Below are 24,615 nucleotides of genomic sequence, written 5' to 3'. Positions count from 1 at the left end.
AGAGAATCTTCCTGTTAAGACCCAGCGTGTTATACTGCATGTCTGTGAACTTCTGCCCCTTTGCTAGGTGGGTTAGGTTCTTGCAAATAAAGATAATTCAGTCTCACTGGGTTAGCAAATAGCTCAGGCATGATAACACGTGTTAAAATGAACTTTAACACATGTTAAATTAAACAGGTGACTGAGAGCTGGTAAAAGACAAAGGTAGCTGCTGTAAAGCAGAATGGTTATTGAACATTAGGGACGTGAGCAATCTTACAAGGGTCACATAATTGCAGAGTTGGAAAATGTCTTATTAGGAGGTATCTGATGATTTTGAAGAGAGAGTTGAGAGATGTCTTTATTGATACACACCTGTCTGCTTAGAGGAGAGGTTTCATCATACAGTTGTTTCCATAGGCTAGCAAGAAACAGCATGGTTTGATCCTATGAACAGAAGCTGAAACTAGATAAATTGAGAGGTAGAGATAAGGGCTAGAACTAGAGATAAGATAACACCACTCTTAACAACAGTAATAAATAAACAAGTGCGCTCACTTGTCCAGAAATCTTTAGCAATTGAAGTCTGTAAATCAGAATTACACCTGTCTTAAAGAAATGCTGTACCTGAAATTGGGTGTTGGTGTAGAAATGCTTTGCTTTTGCTGTGCCAGCATTTGGCTGATTTTAATGTTCTGAGCTTTCAGATGTGGGAACTTGTCTCAGCTGGTGCCGAATTTGGTGAAGCTGCATGGCTTTACATGAAAACGTTTGGCCCAGATGCTGCAGGCTGAGCTCTGCCACCGGCAGTCAATCCATCTGGGAATTACTCACACAATCCAGATCATTGCAAAGGAATTTTCAGGGCAAAAATAGCCTTGTTCATTTAAGGGAAAATAGTTCATGGGTGAGGGAGAGCCGCTCTCCTTTTTTTTTTTCCCCCAATCTCACCATTTATTGATCTGCAGAGGCAGTCAAAAAGTGCTGTGACAGGACCTGCAGTCAGCCAGAGCTCATACAGGAAGCTACCTTAATGTTTCCTTGTAGCCAGCATCTAAAAACGTCCAAAACAACTGTATGAGATTAGCTTTAGTTAATCTAAAATTTGGTGGCAGTTTCTCCCTCCCTGCTGCAGCACTGCTGCTTGCAGAGCACTCGCTCCCTGCCAGCCCAGCACTGCATTTTGAATATTGCAGGCATGCAGGCCTGGTGCCCTTTATTGATACCATCATGGTATCAATAATATTGATCAATAATATAATAATATTGATACCATCATGGTATCAATAAAGCCTTTTTCTGTTCTGTGAGCCTTGGAGGTAATGTCTTTACTCAACAAATAGGAATAAAAACCAAGAAAAACTCCAAGAGGGAATTAAAATTTTGGGTGGTCCTATGTGGAGCACAGAATTGGACCTTAAGTAATCCTTCTGGGTCCCTGCCAAATCAGGATATTCAGTGTCACATGGATGAAAGATGGAACTGGTGAGATTTTGCACAGTGCATTATCTCGCTGCCTGCTAAGCAGGTTGATGGCAGAGTTCTCATGGACTTAATTATTCTTCATCAAGCAGGAGTTCTCCAATACATAATGATACTTCTGTGCATCTCTGATCTGCATGAAAAACCTCCGAGATAGAAAGGCGCTGTGCTGCAGATAGGAGGGCGTTTCCTTCTGCTGACAGGCTTTGCAGCTAGGCCCAGCTTGAAGCAGGTGCACTGCTTTCGGGATTGGGCCTGCTGCAAAGGTAGCAAACACAGGGCAGATCCCTTGTCTGAACAAACCGACTCGTTTCCTTCTGATCAAAAGTTCTTAGTGAGAGGTGCAGCTCGGATTCTTTAAAGCTTCTTATGATAGGCTATATTTAGAAATGGGAAGAATATATTATTAATTATGAAGATGCTGTAATGCTGCGAGGATGTTTAATCCGTGCCCTTAATGAATGAAAGACTTACTGTACTGAAGGAAGGTTATGCAATTAACAGCATATTCATTAGGAATTCATCAGATACCAAACTATCCTTATCTTTAGGATAATACTAGAATACCGGATGACTTCCTTGTTATTGCTTAAGTGATAAGAATAGGAGGCAAGAACTTCCACAGGAAGGTGAACATAATACAGTTTGCACATATACTGTGTTACGTACATGATTTCATCTCAGTTTACAGGCTTGTGCTCTCTGGCTGTGCTGGTGTCAGTCAGTGGGATGTGCTGGGAAGAACTGAACATGGCAGTTGGTGCCACATAGCTCTTGCTGCTGAATGGGTGCAAGCAGTGCACAGCCACTTACTGTGAGGACAACTGGAGTCCTTTCATGTGGTTTGTTCCTACAACACCCCTTTTACAAAGTTACCTGGCCAGTGAGTTCATCCCAGCAGCTTTGTGGATGCTCCCTGTGGTCTCTGTAGTACTTTCAAATCCATACTGGCCCTGTAAAATGGATAAAATGGAGCCACTTTGCAGAGGCGTTTTTTCTCACTTTTGTGATTTTTAGACATACCTTCAGACCTTTCAATATAATTTTTTTTTTACTGTCTTCAGTTTACAACTAACATCTAGTAGCTGTTTTTTGTTGCTTGATGGACTTTTTTTTATGTTGTGCCTAATTTAGAATTGAGGATTAATGTGGCTCAGAAGTGAAGCAGGCAAGAGCTTCATTGTGCCTGAATGTGTCTGAAATGAGCCTTCTTCTGGAATTTCCTTCTGGATTTGTTGTAATAGGATTGGAACTCTTTGATTTGCATATTATGGGAATTCTAGAAAGGAGTGTATGGAAAGATAAATAAACTAGCTCTCATTGGCTGCTCAGCCTTTAGCCTGTTGGGCTTCTTAGCTCCCAGTGCTGTGTTCATCCACTTTCCTAAGAACTGAGGTGGTGACCAAGGGGACCTGGCTGGTGGACTTACTGCCAGGCCTTTTAAAAACTGACTTTTAACAGATAAAGGTCACAGTGCCACAGAGTGAAGCAAGGTTACAAAACTCTGTATCAATAAACCAAAAATGGTCATGTAACATTTTATTTAGTTAAAAAAAAAGAAAAATGTAGTTCTTGTCTAAAACTGTCCTTGCAGAACTTGTTCCAAGATGCTTTCAAACTGCTGAGCTACAGATGACACAGGAAAGGTATGACTGATTGGCTGTGTGCTGCAATCTGGAGTATTTTGTCGTTGAGTCTTTAGTTCATTAGGTTGATGCAAGCTGCAATGTATTTAAACCTAAAGCCTACAAATAAAGAAAGAAGCATTACTGTATTGCTACAGATTGAGAGAATATAGTTACTACTTGTGTTTCTGTAGAGAACAGCCCTTTCCACAGTCCTTGCTAATTCAGGTCATGAGGGATAGGCTTCATAAATCACAGCTTCAGACTTGGGTCTGTTGTGCCCATGGGATGCCTGGATAATAGGGATTAGGCTGTGCTGCTTACACGCAGAGCTGACACCGCCAGGCTGGTACCTGAATAGATGACAGAAGACTTCTAATAAGTCACATGTTGGCAGAGGAAGGCTAAGGCAGTTGTTCCCAGCTGCACACCTCTGCTCCTCAAGGCCGTCGTGGGCTCAGAGGGCTGCATTCAGCAGCTCAGTGCATCAATTTGTCAGCTGTGGGGCTGCGTGAGAAAGTTTGAAAGTTGTTCAAGAATCTATTTGCTCACAAGGCTTTGGAATCACTGAACTAAGGCACCGGGCAGGTTTGCCTCTAAAAAATGGCATTTCTCAGGGTTAATTAGCCGACTTCCATTCTTGGCTAGCTTGTGCTGCCTTAACCTCCTGACTCTCATTTCTTCCTTGACACTCTTCTTTCTTCCCTTAGCATGTCTGTTTGAACTTCACTGATTCCCAGCTACGTTGCTACCAGTCTGTGTGCTGGGTCAGCTGTTACCTTTGAGTATTTTATTCTCCTAAGAGCTTCCTGGATCAGAATTGCCTTGACAGCATCATGCATCACTAATTATGGGGGAACACAGTGGACGCTGATAAATTTTAAAGGCTTCTTGTAGCCAGGCTCAGGTTTGTCTCGTAGGTATGCTAGGATAGATTAGAAAACAAATAACAAGTGTGCCAGGATAGCTGTGAGCTTTGCTAAGTAAACCCTTTGTGACCCATCCAGACTGAAGTCACAGGGCATGAAACTTGATGATTTTTTACTATAAAACCTGATGCCATCTCTCTTTTCAGCTCACCATAAAAGATCCTATCTCTTTGGGCTGTGCAGAGTCTTTAATAACCTGTTAAAAGTATTTGGTGCTACCCCTGAAAATCACTTTCTTCACCAGCATTGTTTGTAGCCTCTGTTCAAAACTTGTCTTTCTCGTAAAAGCTACCTTGCTTTTATTTTGAGTCTGTTTCAAGAATTAGAATTTATCGTGGGAATTTGATTATTTCAGTCCGATCAGATAATAATCAGATGATAATCACAAAGGTGATCGTCTGCACAAGGGCATGGTATGTGCTATCTGTTCTAGACATCCTAAACCTTTTGTCCATTTAGCCTATTCTGTTCTATTTTAGTTGTACCAGAGGAGGTTTAGGTTAGACGTAAGGAAGAGCTTTTTCTCTCGGAGAGTGGTCAGGCACTGGAATGGCCTGCCGAAGGAGGTGGTGGAGCTCCTCTCCCTGGCAGTGTTCAAGAGGTGTCTGGATGAGGAGCTACGAGATATGGTTTAGTGCTTGTGGAGCAATGGTGATGGGAGGATGGTTGGACTGGATGATCTTGCAGGTCATTTCCAACCTCGCGATTCTATGATTCTAAGGAATTGCACGATCATTTCATTGCCAGCTCCTAATTGAAGTTTTTTTTTCTTTTTACAAGCACATGAGAATGAGCTTAGTAAGATCTGTGCTATGCAGTGCGGTGGATTTAATCTCCATAAATCCTTTTCCATTCATCCTGGAACTTCTGGGCATAAATCACCATCATATAAATCTTACCTTACAGTGTAAGTTTTTATCAGGTTTATCAACTGTTACGGCTATTTAAGATTCCTTGGCTTTTGAAGTTATGTTTTTGCAGTAGCCTCTCCTAATTTGTCTTCTGAGTTCCTTATAGCAATTTATGTTCAAAGTCTGAAGGTAATGGCCTTAAGTTAATTTTATCTGTCTTTGTAGAAAGGATAGGTTTTCACTATTAGTCTTTGCGTGCTCACACAGAAGCTTATTGCATGTGATCCAAAATGTGGACTTGGGTGGCAAGCAGCTCAAGTTCCTCAGTCCTGGGAAGTGGTGTTTCAGCTTATCCTAATTCTGACCTGCAGGGACCATCCTGTGCTAGCAGGTGGCTGTTAACAAAGACATCAGTTGTGGTGGGGATTTTGTCTCACTCCAGTTCTCTTGAGTGCTGCAGTCTTAATTCATGAAAGCCACTGATCGTGCCTTTCATTTCAGCCTGGGCTGGTTTCAGTTGGAAATACAAAGTCACCTTCATTTTCTCAGTGCCCTCAAGTTTTTGCCTACTGCAAATATCATCAAGTGAAATCCTGGTACAGGTTGCAGTTGCACTGACTTGAGTAGGAGCTGCAAATTTACACCAAGCTGGTCATCCAGCAGGGTGACTCTGGCTCACTCAGTGTGACCGAAGTAGAAGTTCACTGCTGAATCTTAACCTTTTGTGGAAACAATTCTTTAATATTGGTCTGTGTTTGCATATTGCTCATAGGCACCTCCAAACACAGGCACCCAGCAAAACTGTGGATTCAGCAGAGTTCCATTGAGGTCATGGTGTGCTCTGAGCACCAGTGCCAAAGCAATTCCTGAGATACACCCGTCACAGATACTGCTGCCCCTGTGCATGTCCTTCTCAGTGTAAATAGGATCTTGTTTGATACAGTTTGGTTTGGGCTCGGCTTAACACAAGGAGGGAATAAAGGAGGTCAGCTAAATAAAACACGTTTATATAACAGTCCGAGCAGAAAATCTGATGCGTCTTGTAGGGTTAAGTGAAGTAAACTAAGGCAACAGCAACTTCTCCTGAACTGGAGAGAACGTGTGGGCGAGTGGCATACAAGGCACTGTTAATTACATCCATGTTGAGATGGGAGAAAAGGCAAGGGAAAATACCACCACAGACCAAACTCACACACCTTCAGCTGTGATAATAATTGAATTCACAAGATGGATTCGGAAATGTTGTTATGCATCCCAAAAAATTCAGTGGGGATGTATCAGATGTTAATCAGTAGTGACTGTAGATCGCAGTGTAATTTCGTATGTATATAATATGCAATCTATATGCCAGCCTGTGACTGAGATGTTTTTTTGAACTGTAAATCTCCAGGAATTGGGATCTCTGAGTCTTGAATTTCCTAAAGCAATCTCTGTCCTTTGGATCCCTTCCTATCTGAACAGTGCTCGTTTAACAGTTGTGCTTGTCTTGGATGGAAACACGTAGGGCAAGTGTGGACTTATATTTTGTTCATGGTATGTCTCTGAGATAGGACTGCCAGCTATGACAAAAGGAGATCTAAGGTCGGTATTTAAGAAGAGAGATCCTTGCTAAAAACCAAACCTTCCTTTAACAAAGAACAACTAAACCATTGTTGGGGGTAATGAGGAGGCAGGAATTTTAAGGTCTATACTAAGTGTAGCAGTAAAGGTTTTGAGGAACAATTAAATGGCATGTCCAAATGAATTAAATGCTTTTAGTATAGTAGTTTCTCTGTTTGTATTCTGGCTTTTTTTTTTTCTGAAGAACCTTGGATAAATGCAGGGGGCAGTCTGGAGAGGATGGGAAGCTATTTCAGAACAGACTGAGAAACTGTCCAGACCTGTAAGATGATGCGTTTCCACAAAGGGAGATTCTTTTCAGCCTGTTGATGAAAAATCTTGTGGGTTTCCCACCAGTAGAAGCCACTTAATTACATTTTGTGTATGCTCTTAGAGTACCTGTTTGGTGAGAACCTGACAAACGGTCTTCTGAAAGTAAATCAATTCTGTTTTCTTGGGCTTTCTTGAATATACATGATGTCCGGAGCCTGAAAAGCACAGCAGTGGCACAAGAGGAAGCAAACAGTGGGGCGCCAGTTAGGCTCTGTAGTTCTGTGAAAGACTTTGTAGCCTCGTGTAAAGAAAAAGAAGAATGTGCCATTGGCGGTAGTGAGTAAATGGAACCTTCTTGTCTTCTTTGCTCTTGTCTCCTTATAAATAAACCATTGTTGTCCATCCTTGGCATTTGCAGTTCATTGTGATAAATTGGTGTTGATGTGTCTGACATTTCAACCGAGTTGTTTAATGGTGCTTTTCTGAAAAGGCAGGCCTTGCTATAGCTCGAGTTGGTCCAGACTATGTCCAGGGTAAGCACTCACTCTTGTGTATGGTGCTAACCCTTTTCTTTCTGGGAGGATGAAGAGGAAAGGAGAAAGTAAATATTTTGGTCACGTAAGCCCAGAAGGTCTGGTGTTTGTGTAAGCAGTGTGCAGAAACAGAAATGTAAGTCTGGTTTGCAGCTGCTAAAAGCTCATTTCATAGCACAAACACTGACGTTGAGTCCATTTGCACTGCTGCACTGTCTCTGGTTGAAAATAACAACCTTGCTGAAATAATGCCAAAGTTTTCATCAGAGTTGTGCTTTGAGTTTTATGCAGAATCCTCTGTCTGTTACCTGCTAGTGCTTACAGACTGTTGGCTTCCATGCAGGTGCAGAAACCATTGAAATGCAGGGATTTGATGAACTGTGAGCAAAAGCAGCTTCTTTTACTACATTCCTTCAAGTTCAAGCTTTGATTTACATTTTTAAAATACCTGTAATTACTGTCAGTGAGATGAGTAAAATAGGGATTGTTTTCCATAAATAGGAGTCCTCAGTCCACGCTTTTCCAAACCTTTCAGCTTGCCAAAAATATTGATATATTGTTTGCCCACAGCTTCTAGAAACAGCTTTTGAAGTGCTTCAGGGTGCTGAGAAGATGGAGAAATCCTGTGGCTAAATGGTGCTGCTTTTAAGAGGGGGATTGATGCTTTGAGGCTGCAAGAGAGCCCTCAAACACCTTCTTGTGCAAGTGGAGAGAAGGTGTAATGTTCATCCTCTCCTGCTCAGTACTTGGAAAGCAGACAGACTTTGCATTAATTTCTTTACCAGGGTGGCATGCTGTGAAAGATATTTTTAGTTCTAATCCAGAATTTAAGATTTCCTTTAGAATTTAAGTTTCTTCCTTTTCAGTAGACTTGCAGCCATACGTAGCATTATAATTATTAATACCTATGGAAAAACTATTTGAAAATGTATCATGTTTTGAACAGAAAAGTTGATCTGTTTAAATAAACAAATCCTGCCAAACTGGGTAAGGATTGGTTAGTTCATTTTATTTGCATGCTGCTGTACAGTTGTGTTCCTAAAGCAGGGTGGCTGAATCAGGCACACATTGAGGGGCAGGCTGCTTTTGCATGTGAAAATACTGTGATCTCTCTTAGGGAGCCTGTAAGCAGGCAGACCTCAGAACTGTGGACTTCACATTTCATTACAGGTCTCAGGATTGAGCCATATGAAATGAAAATAACTTTAAAAGTGCAAATGGTGTTAGCAATGTCTGGAAGTATGTTAAACTTGTATTTTTTCTTTGTTTTGTTCTTCTAGCCAAACAAGTATGCCCAGCTGAAAAAATTAGCTGTGGAGACTTAAGCAACAAATGTATCCCGTCGTCCTGGAGATGTGATGGGCAGAAGGACTGTGAAAGCGGTATTGATGAGGCTGGTTGTGCTCCTGGTGAGTTAGAGAAATACTTTAATACACACACAACGTCTCCCCGTAGGACTATGAAAGTTTCAGAGTGACTATTACAAATTGCATGTAAAGGGATGGCTTTTCTGCCAGCAAAATTCGCTCAGTCTATATTTGCAATGCTAAGTAGTGGATCTTAAAAAAAGATATGAACGAGGGATTCTACAGTTGGAGATGGCTGGAGAATATAAAGGGAACTCTGTGGAGAGCTATGCTGTATGTCTTCTGTGCTGTAGCAGAATATAGTTGGTTGGTCATGATTATGAGAGCTTAATACCCAGGCGATGTTGTAAGGACTTAAATAGCAAACCTTTTTCTCTTACAGCTTAGCAGCTTAGTGCCACCTTCTTCTTCCTGCAGAGCATAGCCCTGTAGGCTATGTTAGCTTCTGCTGGGATGTAATAGATAGGTCTGGACTTTTCTTTGTAAGTGGCCTGTTGATTTTACTGGACAGAGAGAGAATGATATACAATTTACTGTAACAGTTTTAAATTCAGTCCCTCAATGGCCATTGCCTTTCATTAGGCCTTTTTCTCCTGAGTGAAAGAGCTTTTTAACAGTGTATTCCCTCTGTGAAAACTCCTACACTGTGTAATCAAGTCATTTCTCAAACTGTCTTTTTGATAGACTAAACATATTTAGTTCTATGTGCTTCTTGTTGTCAAGTATCTTTCTTCTGAATGAATGCTTGGCTCATTTTTGTGACTCCCTTTGATATCTCAGCTCATTTTCCAACTTTGCTTTTATACAGACCACCAGAACTTTGCGAATATCAGTCTATCCATTACTATGCAAAGTAAAATCTCATTCCTATCACTGCTCTGTTATTAGTTATGTATTGTTATTACTTGTCATTATTTACTTCCTTGTATAAATAATCCCAAGCTATTAAGAAATTATCTCTTATTCTGTGTGACTGCCATCACCCCATAGTTATTCACTCCTGTCACTGTTCCTGTCATTTTGTGTGATTCAGATTACTGGTGAGACACACGTTGTTTCTTCATCTGAAAACTGAATTTTGATCTGTGATGCCTGACCAGTTCACAATCCACGTTGTTTTTCCACTGAAGTTGTATATCAGAGTATGAAGCTTCAACATAAATCACTAATTCAATGCAATACAGATTAGACATAAAATTTTCCAAAGCATCTCTGTTCTGTTTTGCATGGAACTCTGTAGGCCAGTGGTAACGGATACAGGTTACTGTGTACATGATGAGTTCTCTGCTTGTTCTGACCACACGCAGCATAGCTCCACTTGGGTTGACTTGCAAGGAAAAGGCATAGACTGCCTCACGTTGCCTCCTAATTCATGTGAAATTAAGTGCCTGTGCATGGACCATTCCTAATTCATTAATTATGATGTGATAAATTGGTAATGTGCCCTAATCCTTTGTCCTTTAAGGTAATTATGTTTTGGCAGTTTTCAAAAGCAGTGATCTGTATGAAATCCTTAGTGTTCTCTCTATAGCATGTGCTTTTTTGTTGTTGAACTGTTTTAGAGACAAGCTCAGAAGAGAAACGTAACTGCAAGCAAAGTAAGATTTTTTTCCCTCAGTAGGAGTTAATGAAGTTATAACAATTTTACACTGGTGGATACCTCTACTAATTTAATGCTGCTGCTCACGCTAGTAGGAGTTGTTGCGTGGAGCCTATTATTTATTTAAAAAAAAACCCTTCATTTGAAACTGCTTGCTTTGAAGTTCTTCTTTTCAAGGCTCTGAGGTGGCCCCCAAAATGAATTTAAATATGTTCTAGATGCTACATAATTTCAGCATAATTATGCTATTAACAGATTTAGAAAAAGCTGAGTGTTTGCCTTCTGGATGTTTCGGCGTCTCTAGCTTTACTCATCTTCCACAGTTGTAGTGCACATGTAGGATTGTAAAATGGAAATTTAATTCAAGGACAAACTACCATCTTCTGATGGCTGTTGGATAACTCATGTGAGGTGAATTTGACTTTCACTTAGTTCCTTATCACTGACTGTCATCCCAGTGTAGGCTGCCACCTCAGTGGGTGCAAGGTGGAAATCACTGCTGAATCTGAATGTGGCTATTCTCTGGCCAAGGGACGGGGCAGGAAGGCACTGATGGGCAGACTTTGAGCTTCCTGGGTGGGTGCAGGCATCAGAGGCTTTCAATACTAATATCTGGTGACTCAGCCCCTTTCAGAGGCATTAGATTTAGTCTGAGAAGGAAACAGGTGGCACTTCTGAATGGCTGTCCTAGGTGCATTTTCAATGAGGATGCTTGTCAAATTAAGGTTTTTTTTTGTCATGGATGAGAACAGACATGTTAGTTGTTTAAACTCTGAGAGCTTGTAGAGGATTGATTGCTATCCTCTCTTTTGTCCAAATCTGATAAAACCTCACTAAGCCTATCTGATATTCTGTTAACATTCCCTTTTCTTTTCTATTCAGAATCCTTCTATATCCGTTTTCTCTTATCTCAGTAGCACACATCATCCTGATTCAGAAAAAGGAAAATGGCTGATCCTTTGTACAGACCTCTTTTTTCTTTTTACCTCCGCACTCACTTTTTTATTCTCATTTTCAATGAGGTTTCATTGCTGGCTGCCACTTTCCAACCTTGTGGAGCAGAGCACCATGTAGTAGCTAGTGCTGCACCTCTCACAGAGCTGACAAAGCAGTCCTTAAACAACGCGTTTTCTAGATAAATGTTTAAAAGGGAGTTTATTTGTGCTTACACTAATTGCCATGTTGAGAGCTTGCATGTGCAATAAACAAATGGAAGATGACTTGAAGATAATGCTAGTGATGGCACCCAGATGAAAAACCCTAAGCTCTTCCTAAATCAGTGTCAGTAAAACCATTGCTTTGAGTTAATGTGAGACTCTCGGCATATTTTTACTGCAGACGCTCCAATTTCTTTATAGCAATAACTGTCTCTTGGTATTATAATCCTTAAAAAGAATTTTTGCTAAACATGGAGTTTTTGAACATTTTTCTAAGTCATAAATCTAGCACTGTTGTACCGCTTTGCAAAGGTAGGAGCAGGGACTGGTTGTGATGAGGCTGTGCAAGCACCTATTCCTGTGTCAGAATGTTCACAGTCTGAGTTAAGGGAGGGTGGAGGAGTTTGTGTAAGAGGAAAACAAGGGGTTTGTAGTAGCATCATTCAAAAATTCGAGCAAGAGTACTCAGGTTCTTCTTCCTCTGTCTGCCTCTGGCATCCAGCAACCTGCTTTTCTGATATTGCTCTGGGTTGGGTAATTCTTGATGGATTTTTCTTTCGTGAATTTGCTGATCAGAAATTTTGGGGAAGTAGTGAATAAGAAAATGAGATTTTCTGTTTGGGTTGGGTTCTCCTTTAATGCTTTTTGTTGGCCACATCTTTGGTGGATTATCTTGCAGACTGCTGTCCTCTTTTTTGCTGTCACTGTTGAAGACTGGCTTTTACTACTGGCACCCTACATGGTTTGAAATGGATTTGTCACAGCAGTGCTCAGGATATCTTTCCTTCAATAAGTGAGAGAATTTGTAGCCTTGTATGGTGTCCTTGTGTAGCCTTCATCAGACAACAGGTTCATCAGCATAGTTAGCAAGCTCTGAACTTACATGAGCGCAGGTACATTGAAAAAAATGCATCATCCCAAACTATTTTATAAGTCATGTACTTCTTCCAGCTCCTCATCTCCCAATGCAGAATCCAGCCATGTTAAAAGCTAGCCTTGAGAGTAAGGAAATGAGTGTGAAACAAGGGTCCAGTTTGCCATGTCTGGAGTGAGAAACAGCAACGTGATAGATGGAATCCATGAAAATAAAAAATTCTGCAGAGATGACAGAGAGAGCTTTAGCTGATTGCTAGGCTTGGTCTGTACTGCTAGTAGGCAGTGGTGTTTTCAGAAGGAATCCAGACACTGACCCCATTGTTGAATGGGATGGTAAAGAAATGGTTGGTTTGGTTGCTTTTTGTATGTGTTCTGTTTTTTGTTGTTCATCCACAAATAAGAATTAAAAATTGTAAGGTTTTCATTCTGTGGAAAAACTTCCACTGAGGAAGTGGTGGAAGCTGTAAATTATTTAACCTGCTTTGCATAAAGCAACAGTGATTAGGGATCCAGATTTGTGTCTGCACAGGTTGTAATTGCACCAGGGATTAATTGTGGGTATTAATCCTTGCATGTAGGTAGGTGAGTGCCCATCTGCCTGAGTCATTTACTTCCAGCAGTTTGAGCAGTAGGCTTTAAGTTTGCTGCTGACTTTCAGTGCACAATTTTTGAAAATGCAAATATCTGCCTTTTTGAAAATAAAATACATGAAAAGGAACTTACTTTTTGGTTCTTTGGAGCAGAAGTAACCTGTGTCTTTACAATAAATCCTGAGTCTGGTTTGCTTCTCTAAAACAGGTAGCAAGAGTTAAGAATGTAGGAGCAGTTTTGAATTTGCCAGCCTGATTTCCGTGGTTGAAGTTTTCTGCTCCTGATATACCTCATCTTCATCAAAATCATTTGGATAAGCTTAGGAACAACATTCACTGAGACTAAAAAGAGAAATTAAATGTGAGAGTCCTCATGTAGAGAGAGCATCACAACTCTGGATCATTCTGGTTAATAACTACTACAAAACTTGTTAAATCTCTGCTAAAAGAGACATTGACTGGTGTTTTGTCACCTGCCTAGGAATGCAGGGAGCATCTTAGTATAGATTTAGAAAGGAAGTACTGCCATCCTCTCACAGCTGTGATGGATGTTGCATCTCTTTAACGGACATGATGTGTAGGGTGGTCAGCAGTGAGAGCCCTGTGCAGGCCCCATCTCCTCTCAGCCTATTACTGGTTCTCACCTGGACCAGTTTTTGAACCCCGTATGGAAATTGTGTCTTGCAAATAAGGAACTGGAACTGTACAATTTCCCTTCTTTTGTAGCAGATACAGCGTAATGATGTATTGATGCACTAATAAACTGTTTTCCCATACAGTGATTTATTCTGCTTAAGTATAGCACAGAGATAGAGCAGTGCATGGGCACTTATGCAGGTAAGAGTAGTGATCTCACAGTGATCTCCTGGCATTGTCCCAGAGAGCCAGGAATTCCTGCAAGAATGTCTCCTGGCAGATACGGCCTTGTTATTGAGGTTATCTTCTGCTGTAAGAGAAAGGAGCTAAATTTGTGTTCACGAGACAACAAGATCTTAAATATGTTCTTTTGCATTTTTTGCCTTTTTCTCCTTTCTGTGTGTTTTATCTTTACTGTCCTCAGACACAAAGCTTCATGTTCCCAAAAGAGCATCTCTGCAGACATGCAGAGCGTTTTGTGAAATCTGTAAATTCTGTTTGTAGGGTACTAAGTTGTTTGTCCTTGGATGATGTTCTTTTTAACCTGAGCATGTTTCAGTGACTCACACGTCCCACGTCTGTACATCTACAAGTATACATCTGTATACTTGTATCTCTCACCTGTTTTTGCTGCGTGCCTTGTGAGATGAGCTTGCTGGTGCCCATAGGATGCTGATCCCAGCTCTTTACAGCTTTATGTAAACCTTTAATTTACTAAGCTTTAAGTAAGTTAGGAATCTTTATATGTGTGTGCATGTCTTCCCAGTGCAGTATTTGAATATGCTGCTCTTTCAAATGAGTAAGGAAAAGGAGCAGAGCTGTGTTCAGTGGCAGCAGCAGAGACTGAGTTCTCTCTTAACTTTCATATGTTAGTCCCCATTCCTATGAACTTTTTAATACTTCTTCCTCAGATTTCCTACTCAGTGAAAGACCTGATATTTTTTTTCACTTGTCTGATAGTCCATAGAGAGACTTTTGAACTCTGATCTTTCAGTTTTTAGTTGCCTACTATATATCTCAGAATTAGTTCTGGATTTTCAGTCCCAGGGGACGATGTGCTCAATAAAAACTGAGCAGACTAGGTAATACTTCTTAAATTAATGGGGGAAGCAACAGTAAGCACAGTCCTGCCTGCTGTAAGCCCCGTGTCCTTGCTCAGAGCTCCAGGTTCCCATGGTGTCCATAACTTCTAAGATCCTCAGGCAAAGCTTCCAGGCACATGTGTGACTCTCAGTACAAAGCAGCGAGCGGTCCTTTTCTTGGAGGATCTCACTGCAGAAAAAAATCAGTCAGCTCTTTCCAAGGCTGCTCAGCAGCCCTGACATCACTTGAGAGCCATTGGCAGAAAGCAGAACCAAGCTGGTCTGATCCTTCTGTACAAATCCACCTGGTGATGAGCCAGTTGGAGGGAGGAGATAACAACGTTGATTTAAAGCCATCTTCCTCTGCATTGTTCCTGCCCCTACATTCACATGAATTAGAAAATCTCTCAAGTTAAATTTTTTCATCATGTAGGGATGACGATCATTGTGTCATCTTGTCATTTTCTCCTGGATGCAGCAAAGATGCCTGTGTTTTGCATCTGAGAGTCACTTCCAGTGTAATCTATGGGCATTTGACCATACCAGTTCTGCTCATGCCAGCTCTCTGCAGATCCTGCTGAGAGCTTTTTCCTTTGGCAGTGATACAACACTGACTTGGTCTTCCTTTGCAGCCTGATTAATACATGCTTTCCTCAAAATTAGGAATTCTGTTTGTTGTCTTCATTAACAGGCTAGGTGCAGAGTAATGTCACATTCCTCAGTGAGTTCAGAGGGAAATCAAACGCATAGGATCAGGTTTTGCCATACAATCTCCCTGAGAAACTGAATTTTAATGGTGTTAAAGTTCATACTATTGCATTTGTGCTTATCGAAAGAATATTTATGTAATATTTATGATTATTTCAGCATGTGGTGAAAAGAAATACAGCTAGCCTAAAATTACTGTCATTTGTATAGCAGGTAGATGTAACTTGAGTACGTTTGACCTGGTGGAGGAATTCAGCAATCATTTCTGAGAATAGGAAGGAAATTATTATAGATTTAACAAATGGAAGTCCATCATAAATAAGATAGCACAGCAATGATATCTTCTGGGCTTTACACGATGTTTAATTACTGGACAGCTGGAGGGATTAATGCTTATGCATTATGCCCTGGCTCTCAGAAATTAAACATGTACAGCTGCCACTTTATCACTGCTTAAAGTATTAGAGCTCCTTCAAAAGCAGTAGTAATTGGAGAAAAATCCCCATTGCTACATAGGAAAAATCTCATCCCACAATCATATTTATCCTTAGTTCCTTCAAAACAAAATAGTAAGAAAAACGAGCTTGGCAGTTACCTCTAATTGCATTCCTACAGAAACATGAAGGTAGTCTCATTGTTAATGCATTGGGTGCTTGCTGTAATTAAATGGAAAATACTGCATCAGCTTGAGGTTAGGGGGAAGGCAGTCATTGCAGATGTCAGGAGTTAAACCCAAAAGCCACACCCTGAGTTCTGCCAAGGCTCTGTCTGCAGAAGGGTTTCCTTCTTTCCCCCAGTGCTGTCTATTAAGTTCAGGTATGAGGAATAACAGACGCATTCTGCAGAAGAGTTTCCTAGTATGGAGCAGTGTCTTCTCACCTCGGCGGGTGCTGTGGTGTAGCTTTGCAGGCTGCCTGTGCACATCTGCACAATGCTGATCTCTCAGTTTCAGCTGAACTGTCTGTACCAGTATGTTCAGTAACTGATCCTTCAGTACATGCAGGAATGGAGCACGATCTAAAAAGAAGGCAGTTCCAAATGTGGTACTCCTACAGTGTTTTCCTGGCAGGGTGCACCGGGAAAGAAGAGTGGATGCAAAGAGAAAGCACTGCAAGTGCTCTCACACACCCATTCCTGCAGACCCTAAATGATAATTTTTTACAGGGTTGTGGAAGAGTCATATGAAATAACTATTTTAATTTAAACCTTTTTGGTTTATTGGAACCAAAGCATAGTGTTTCTGGACTGCATGCTACGCATGCATACACAAAAAAGCTGCTTTCTCTTCTTGTATGTCACACTATCAAAGGAGCAGAGTTTGACTTGATGTTTGTCTTCTGGGCAGTCTGTCTGTCAACATTTAGAGCTCTTGGAGTTGAAATAGCCAAGAAATTGCATTTTATTGCCAAATACACTTGTATTTCATGTCCCTGAAGTGCTTTTTTCATAAGAACGGAGCAATAATTCTGAGTTTATCCATCTGAGAAGGAAGAATCTGTTTAGTTTTGTTAAGGGCACTGTGACAATTAAAGGAGATTTCCAACGATCGTGTTATGGTGGCAGATCCGTGGGTAGAAGTTCCATCCTTCAGTGGATGTGGGTACATATGCATTACACTAATTAAACAGAGCTTAACAGTTGCTCTTCCTGAGCATATGATTTTAATCATATGAATCAGAATGAGCTAGCTTGAACTCAGTGCAGTCCTACGCAGGAGAGGGTCGTGTAGTGTTTGATGGGGAGGGGAAGCTATTTTGTGAGTCATGTTAACAGATGAAACAGCATCTAAAAATTATCTTTGTGGCTGAAATGCTGTATTCAAATAGGAAGATAAAGTGGTTGGATTAATTTTACTTATATTTTGCAGATAAATTTGTTTCTTTGATAAAATACGACTTGGGAAGGTGTAGCTCTCGATGAAATATACATATCTACGCTCCTTTTTTCCAGAAACTTAAAAATAAATATTCATGCTGTACAATTGCTTTGTCTACTCAGCCCAAATTCAGCAAAGTGCTGCCCTCCATTTCAAAGCAGTAGAAGTGGAAGGGCGAAACCTGATGTCCTAGAAGCCTCAGTACTACTAAAGTGAGTGCAGATACCAGCTGACCCTTACGCTTTTAATTGCAGTGTCACTCAGTGCTTTAATATTTCATTTGAGTAGAAAATCTATGGCATTTTTTTCCAAATATGATTACCGCCTTCTTTTTCTTTTTTGGTAGAATTATGGGCACGTTGTTTGGGGTACATTGCTTACCTTATATCATAGCTGTGCCACTAATGTCACATAAGTAAGGATAATTAGGAGTTGGCTGTTTCCTAAAGAGGCTGTCAGTCTCTCTCCCTCCCAGATCTATCTTGGTGGTCTTCATATACCTGGTGTCTGTGGTCCGTGCAGATATTCATAACCCTCAATCTGGCTGCACTGAATCCTGCTGTTTGTCTTGCTGTATTCGCTGTGCTTCTTCCTTTAAAGTATTCATCCCTTCCTATCAGTGCCTTGCAAACTCTTTCATTTCAAAAGGATCTTTATGATTGCCATTGTGTTGGATCCCTGGTCCTGGAGAATTGTGAGAGACAGCTGGGTGAGATGTTGCAGAAGGGTTTGTGATAACTCCTTGCCTCATGTGTCCTCCAAAAGTTAATGGTGCCATGTACTAAATACAGTGAAAATTTGAGTTTAACGGTGAAGCAGACTTCAGTAAGAAGAAATATCTCCTTTTACAGAAAATTCCCATCAAGCAAACTAAATTAGTGGAAGTGGAGATTTAACAGGGCACTGACCTCATTGCTTGCAATGGGAGCACTGCTTTGTTCTGCTTTACTCATTCAAGTTAAATCCCACGAGCTATCAGTGGCTGCAGCCAAAGGAATTCCCAGGCTGAAGCCAGGCTCTGTGCCCTACCTGCTCAGCCCAGTGGCTCAGGAACATACCCAAGGGGAGGCAGTGTGGGTCTGGTTTTGACAGATAGGCCTGCATGTGGTAAAATCAGGCTGAGAAGATAGCCCACATTTCTGTGTTAGCAGGTGAGCACAGAGTGAAAGTCTGCCCTGTGGACAGATGGTGAAATCTATGGGAGCAGGCTAATTCTGGGAAAGTATCTGTGATCTGAACCCAGCAATGGCAAAATTAGCTCCTGATTGCACAGAAAGGTCTGCATGGGCAGCCATCCCACAGACCATAGGTCCTGCTGAATCCAGGAGGTCTGTGTATGGAGTAATGTGGGTTTGGTTTGTGTTGGCACAGGCTTGAGGCTGTGTTAAGTAATGCTCTGTGCTGGTTACTGGAAGCACTGCACTTACACCTCCCTCAGAAACAGGCAGTTGATGCTATCAGAGCAGCTGCCAGATTCCTGGATGTTACTAGGTGCTTCTGAGGGATTTGCCCAATTGGTGTAATTTGTAAAAATGCTGTTTTAATAAGCAAGTTATGTCTGTGGGAATAGCAGTGCTGATGTCCCATACATGTTTCCAGTTTTCAGAGTCAGGAAAAAAAAAACAAACCACTAAACACATAGCAGCATATATTTTTTTCCATTTAAATTTGGCAAGTTCAAAACATCTCCATTCAGATTCAGCTGATTGCATCTCAGTCAGAATATAAAGGAGTAACGATAGGTCTTTATCCTCACAAGATCCCTGAGGGGTGGCTGTGATTTGAGCAAAGGTCTTAACCTTTGGTATTCTGGCCTTACCTTTTTTTCCCTAAGCTGCTTTATTTTGCCCCTAAATCCTCTACACCAGACTCTTATCGCTTCTTATTGTGATGTCATTTAACCAGAAAAACCTGTGATAAACTTCCTACCACTTTCCCAGTATGGAATGAAATTGAGGAGACTGAAGGAATGAGTTTTGCAGCCTTATTGCACCCAAATGACATTGTGGATGGGGGAAGTTCAGAGCATGCAAATCTTTTTACGTAAGCTGCTTCTATTAATAAATTATGAGCTCCTAATTAATTCTACTTTCAGAAAAGCACTTTGAATGAAGATTATGATTGTCCAGAAATATATATTCTGTAACAGTAAGTACATTTCTGAACCACTGGTTTTGTGTCAGCAGGAACTTTGTCATCTGGTTGCTCCCTTGTAATAAACCAACACTACACAAATGCCATCGTGGTGAAGGGGAAAATAACTCCTTGGTGTTTGAGGGGAGCAGTGTGGCAAAGGCAGCGAGTGCATGCAAATCTCAATTTGCGGGAGTGCGTGAAATGGCTCCTTAGCTCCATTAGTGATTTGAACAATATCAGGAATTACTTATTCCTTCTGCAGTCTTTATCTATATGGGCTTTTCGGTATCAATCACCATAGCAACAACCACCGTTAGCAGTGAGACTGCAATTCAGCCGCATTATTCCCTCCATGGGAGGCCTGTCAGCTCTTCCAGCAATGCGCTTCAAGGTCGTCTTCATTTACCGCTGTCTGTCCCTGTCCTTCCTGGAGGGCGGCTTTCCGTGGGAAACGTGGCCTTCCAGGGATGAACCCTTGCTTTAAAGACTGACATTTGACCAGAGATCTGTGTCAGATATTCAGGTACTCGGTAACCGCACCGATTTCAGCAGACAAAGCAAAGATAGGTACAAGGAAGCTTGAAAATAAATCCTAGTTCAGTCAAACTAACGCAATGACAGCGTTGGTAGCTGGGCTGGGAGTTCCAACTTAATTCAGCCTGTCTGGGCTCCGTGACCTCCTTATCTCAGTCCTGCTTGGAGATTAATGTATGTGGGCTGTGGTGGCAGGATTAGCTCTTTATGCACAGTACCTGGGTACATGGAGCTCAGGCATTGCGCTGCCTCAGCCGTGTGGAGCTCACTTCTAAACCTCACAGCTTAAGGCTTTCCAAGTCCAGAGCCTCTCTGGCCAGTGTTCAAGTTGTGATAAATCAGCAGCAGATCTCTCTTTCCCCACTGCGAATGTTAGTGTGTGCAAATCACCCCTTGCCTTCCTGAGAAAATCCGCTCTTGGATTTAAGCAAACAAGAAATGTGTTTCTTTTTGGTTGCCTCAGGAAGGGTGTGGGAAAGCTGCAGTGCCATCATCTGTCTTATTTTCTTCTCTTTGGTGTCAGTAATTGCTGTCATCCACTTTGCCACAAACTTTACCAAATAGTTTTATTTCTCCAAGTCATGCGTATAATTTCAAGAGGAGCTGAGTTGTTTTTTTTTTATATAAAAAGGTGTATTAAAATATCAGATTTTTACTGAAAAGCTACAAATCTTTAATTTAAGCTAGCAGTGGAAGCAGTTGCAATCCATTGTACATCATTCCCAGCTCCTACTAATGATGGATATCCTGCTTATGTCACACATTGAGTTTTATCCAGTTTTGAGGATCCGTGCTTTGTAGAATTATGGAGATATATTTGAAATTACAGTTCTTAAAGTGTGCCCTGTGTCTTTACAGCATTTTACTTTGCTTTATAAGCACTTTAAAAGCTTTTGATAGAGTTATCTCCATTTTTTGGTGAGCTAAGATTGTCACTGCTGTACTGGAGTGCTCATTAAAGCCTCTGCTTAAATCCTGGCTCAGGGCAGAGAAACAGAACCAAAACACAACTGCACAACCACAGTCTCTTTTTCTTCCTTCACCCAAAGGCTGCTGCTGCTCCACTCTCCAGGAGATGTGACAGGGCTGCAGCTGGGGGCTGCCCAGCAAAAGCTGTGCCAGTTGTACTGTAGCACAAGGCAGCAACTAATGCAGAGTACCTCTGCTATACATTCTCTATAAGCCAAAGCAAGTGTGCATTGCCACTGAGATATGATGTTTTCTTCCTAAATCACCTGAAGAATCTTAATGGATTACAGTACCCTACAAAATGTCTGTTGTAATTATGCTTATTTACTGCTGTGAAGCCTGTGGGTTAAACTCTTCTTCTTGACAAACGTTTCTAATATTTCTACTGGGATCACTTCATACTTGAAGGAGACTTTGCATCTGAGAGTATGATATTTATTAATTTCTTCGGTAGTGAGGAAGGCTAATATTTGTATCCTTTGTTTCATACAGACACGCTCTTAATAGAACAGGTAGCAGAACCAGAGAATATAAGCAAATTGCTCACGTCAAAGAAAAGATACCCTGGTGCTCATTTAATTATTATTCAAGACATTTCTATCAAAATGCTCTGGAGGCAGTGAAATGCTGTAGTGATGGGACTGCCCCGGTACCTTGACAGATTTATGAAAGGAGATGTGAAGCAAGCTGTCCCTGGGACTTTACCTCCCCCATCCTCATCTCTCCAGCTGCCTACGTAAGGTAATTTGTAGCACTGCTTTTTACTAGTTTCTTCAGACCGTGCAGAGGAGGTCCCAAGGAACGTGAGCACGTTGGCTCTTGCATTGGCGTGCAGGGATTGTAAGCAGCTTTCCTCTTCTGCCGCCCGTTTGTGCTGGAGCAAGTCCCCAAGTGCCTGGAAACTGCAGACTTTGCTTTGTCCTTGCATGCCCTGTGGATTTTAGCTGTCAGAGAAGATAGCAAAAGGGTGAGTGGAACTGGGACAGAATCTGCTTCCTCTGGCTCACAGGAGAGCCAGCTGAGACAGAGGTCTCTGCTCCAGGCACTTGTGAGGCAGTTGGCTTGAAGACCTGTAAGTGAAGGAGAAGGCATTTGTATTTCTTGAATTAACCAGGAGGTGCCTGGAACAGCCTTCTGTAGTGCTTTGGGAAGACAGAGAGCTGCCCCAGAGTGAGTCGTGGAGGTGGAGCCCCATCTTAGGCCCAAGAGGTTGGGAAGGGGGAAGGCAGCAGCAGCAATGGGCTGTGCTAGGTCGTCCATGCAGGCAGGAATGTCTCTAGTGCTGTCAGCTCATCAAATTTAATTTTTTAGAAGAAATAAAATAACCATGACAATGCAGTTAATTCTAGCTAGAGATTCACAAACTTAACTGAAAAGTCTCCTCATGAGAGGTTACAAAAGGTGAATTGCTTCTATTTTTTTTTCTGGCTGCGATTGTCAGTAGTTCTGTACCAGTAGTGGGATTTGTAGGTGCAGAGGAGGAGCTTTTGTGCAGAATTCCATTTTGTGAATCCCACACAGAGGTTTATCCATCTCTTTCTAAAGGGAAATGCATGCAGGCAGAAGAAATGTTGGAGGTGGGAGCAGGAAAACAGCATAGGAAAAGAGATGGTGAGAAGGGAAATTAATGCATATTTGGAGTGTGCAAATCCTTATAACCTTGCCCAAAAATTGGGGATCAAAGGACTGTGGAAAATTTTGCTTACAGTGTTTCTGAGATTGATCAAAATAATGCCAGAAAAGCAATTTCTACTTCCCAGCCTTGATCTGTTACAGGAGCTCTGCATAGCCTTAGAAATATTCTCATCCATCTCTTCCTTCTTCAAATAGATGGTTAAGATTTTAACTCTTACCTCAAATTTCCATTTGGTAGCTCCATCTTATTCATCACTTGAAGAGATCATACAGCCATGTGCTGATCAGTAGGATTAGCAACTCATTTCTGGTTATGGGATAAGGATAGAAAAGTATGCTGAGTGAAGAAAATCAGCTGAAATTATGGGTAGGCTGCAGCACTTTAGTCTCAATTCTGACACGTGGAAGGGTTTTTTAGATGCTTCTCCACCAGACTGATTGTGTTTTGGGTCCTTACGAGAGGGATTCATCTCCTAATGTTAGGTGTCTGATCTCAGTTCCTCATTGCCTGGAGAAGGAGATGGGTTAGTCCCTCTCTGTGCCCAAAAATACCCACACTCCTACCTCTTTAGGATGTCCTGCCTGCACCAGGCAGAACTTGGATGCTCCTTTGCTGACCACACACCATTGCATGTTGTTACTGATGGAAAGCTGGGCACGCAGCAGAGCACGGCTGAGATTCTCTTTTAAATTTATCCCTGTTGGATGGAGATTGGGTTTGGAGCTACTGAAGGCAAAAAGGCTCCCAAGTGCAATTAGAGAAAGTATTTAATTTATTGTAATTTATTTATATATATTTATTGTAATTTATAAAATGCATAACTTTTCTATACGTGCCCGGAAGGGTAGAAGCAGATATATTTTTTTTAAATAACTGACAAAATTAGCTTTAATTAAAAGCACTTAGAGCAAATTTATTTCAGAGTCTTGGTTCCCCCATAACTTGATGAGACAAAGCGGCTGCCAAGTGCACATTGTTGGAGTACCTGAAATTTTAATTTTAGCAGGCTTTTCTGGTGCAGCTGTCCATCAGGCTTGCAAGCAAGAGTACACCATTCAGCTTCATATCTGACAAATGTCTCATTTGTGTGTTAATGTTGAGTTGTGATTTCCAGGGAAGGCTTTCAGTGTGTTGTAAAGGGCCTTGCTGGCAGATTGCAGCTAAATTGATGCTCGCCTCACTAAATATTTACCCTACACATCCCACTTAATATGTCCAAAACCAGGCACACTGTGAAATCCTCAAACCTGATTCTGTTCTTGTGACAGCCAGGAAGCTGCTAATGTCAGCATGGAGCAAAGCTCAGCTCTCTGTGAGCCCCCAGCGCCCACCACTGCTCCTCCAGCCCTCCCTGTGTCTCCTTATACAAAAGGACAGGGTGGTGCTGCACTTGTCCCCCATTCTACCAGCTGCCCGTTCTCCTGCAGGGCTGACTGTGGCCCACAGGGGTGGTGGGAGAGCCTGAGCTGGGATCCCAGCTTGGGTCAGCTCGCTCCTGGGCGGTGCAGGGGACAGCGTGTGCTCCATATCACAGCTGTAGACATGTCCCATGCATCTTCACCTGTTCCTTGCTATGTAGTTTACCACTGGGAAAGCAGTTTTGGGTTAGGACAGCCAAGGTAATACATTTGTGCCCTCTCCCTCCCCTGACTCAGATACATGCGATGTGCTAAAGCCAGTGTAGTGGCAGGGGGGTAGATAGGAGACCTCACAGCACACCTGTTTGTTTTTTCTTTTCCAAGCTTGTTCTCCCGATGAGTTCCAGTGCAGTAACAAGACGTGCATCTCCATCAACTTTGTGTGTGATGGTTACAACAACTGTGGTGATGGCAGCGATGAAAGGAAATGCTCTCCTCTGACCTGCAGCCCCAATGAGTTCCAGTGCAACAACAGCGTGTGCATCCCAGAGCTGTGGGTCTGTGACAACCAGGCAGACTGTGAGGACCATTCAGATGAGTCTGTAGAGAGGTGTGGCTACGATGCCAAGGCCTTCAACACCTGTGCTGCTCATGAGTTCCAGTGTGGCAATGGCGAATGCATCCTCCTTAACTGGAAGTGTGATGGGGATGAAGACTGCAAGGACAAGTCTGATGAGCAGGACTGTCGTGAGTGTGGGCAGGGCTGGGGATTCTCCTTTGGTGGGGAGGGCAGCCCCTCTGGGTTGTGTTTTCAGGCAG

The 24,615-nt window shown here is 41.9% G+C and overlaps 1 protein-coding gene and 1 long non-coding RNA gene across 3 annotated transcripts in view; one reads left to right on the top strand and one right to left on the bottom strand.

Moving 5' to 3' along the window:
- LRP8 (LDL receptor related protein 8) overlaps window positions 1-24,615 on the top strand; it is a 64,627-nt gene that overhangs the window by 16,789 nt on the left and 23,223 nt on the right. For both annotated transcript variants that reach the window (XM_019618754.2, XM_019618753.2), the window contains exons 2-3: window positions 8,552-8,680; window positions 24,181-24,543. In XM_019618754.2, the coding sequence (XP_019474299.1) occupies window positions 8,552-8,680; window positions 24,181-24,543 (492 nt within the window). The remainder of the gene's footprint in view (window positions 1-8,551; window positions 8,681-24,180; window positions 24,544-24,615) is intronic.
- On the bottom strand, window positions 21,296-24,308 carry LOC109369321. The gene is made up of 3 exons (XR_002118241.2): window positions 24,158-24,308; window positions 22,656-22,744; window positions 21,296-21,872 (listed from the first exon to the last, which is right to left on the bottom strand). It is a non-coding gene; the product is annotated as an uncharacterized LOC109369321 (long non-coding RNA).

The sequence above is a fragment of the Meleagris gallopavo genome, chromosome 10 (assembly GCF_000146605.3).
Source record: "Meleagris gallopavo isolate NT-WF06-2002-E0010 breed Aviagen turkey brand Nicholas breeding stock chromosome 10, Turkey_5.1, whole genome shotgun sequence".
Taxonomy (NCBI): domain Eukaryota; kingdom Metazoa; phylum Chordata; class Aves; order Galliformes; family Phasianidae; genus Meleagris; species Meleagris gallopavo.
This window is presented reverse-complemented; position numbering and strand designations above follow the sequence as displayed.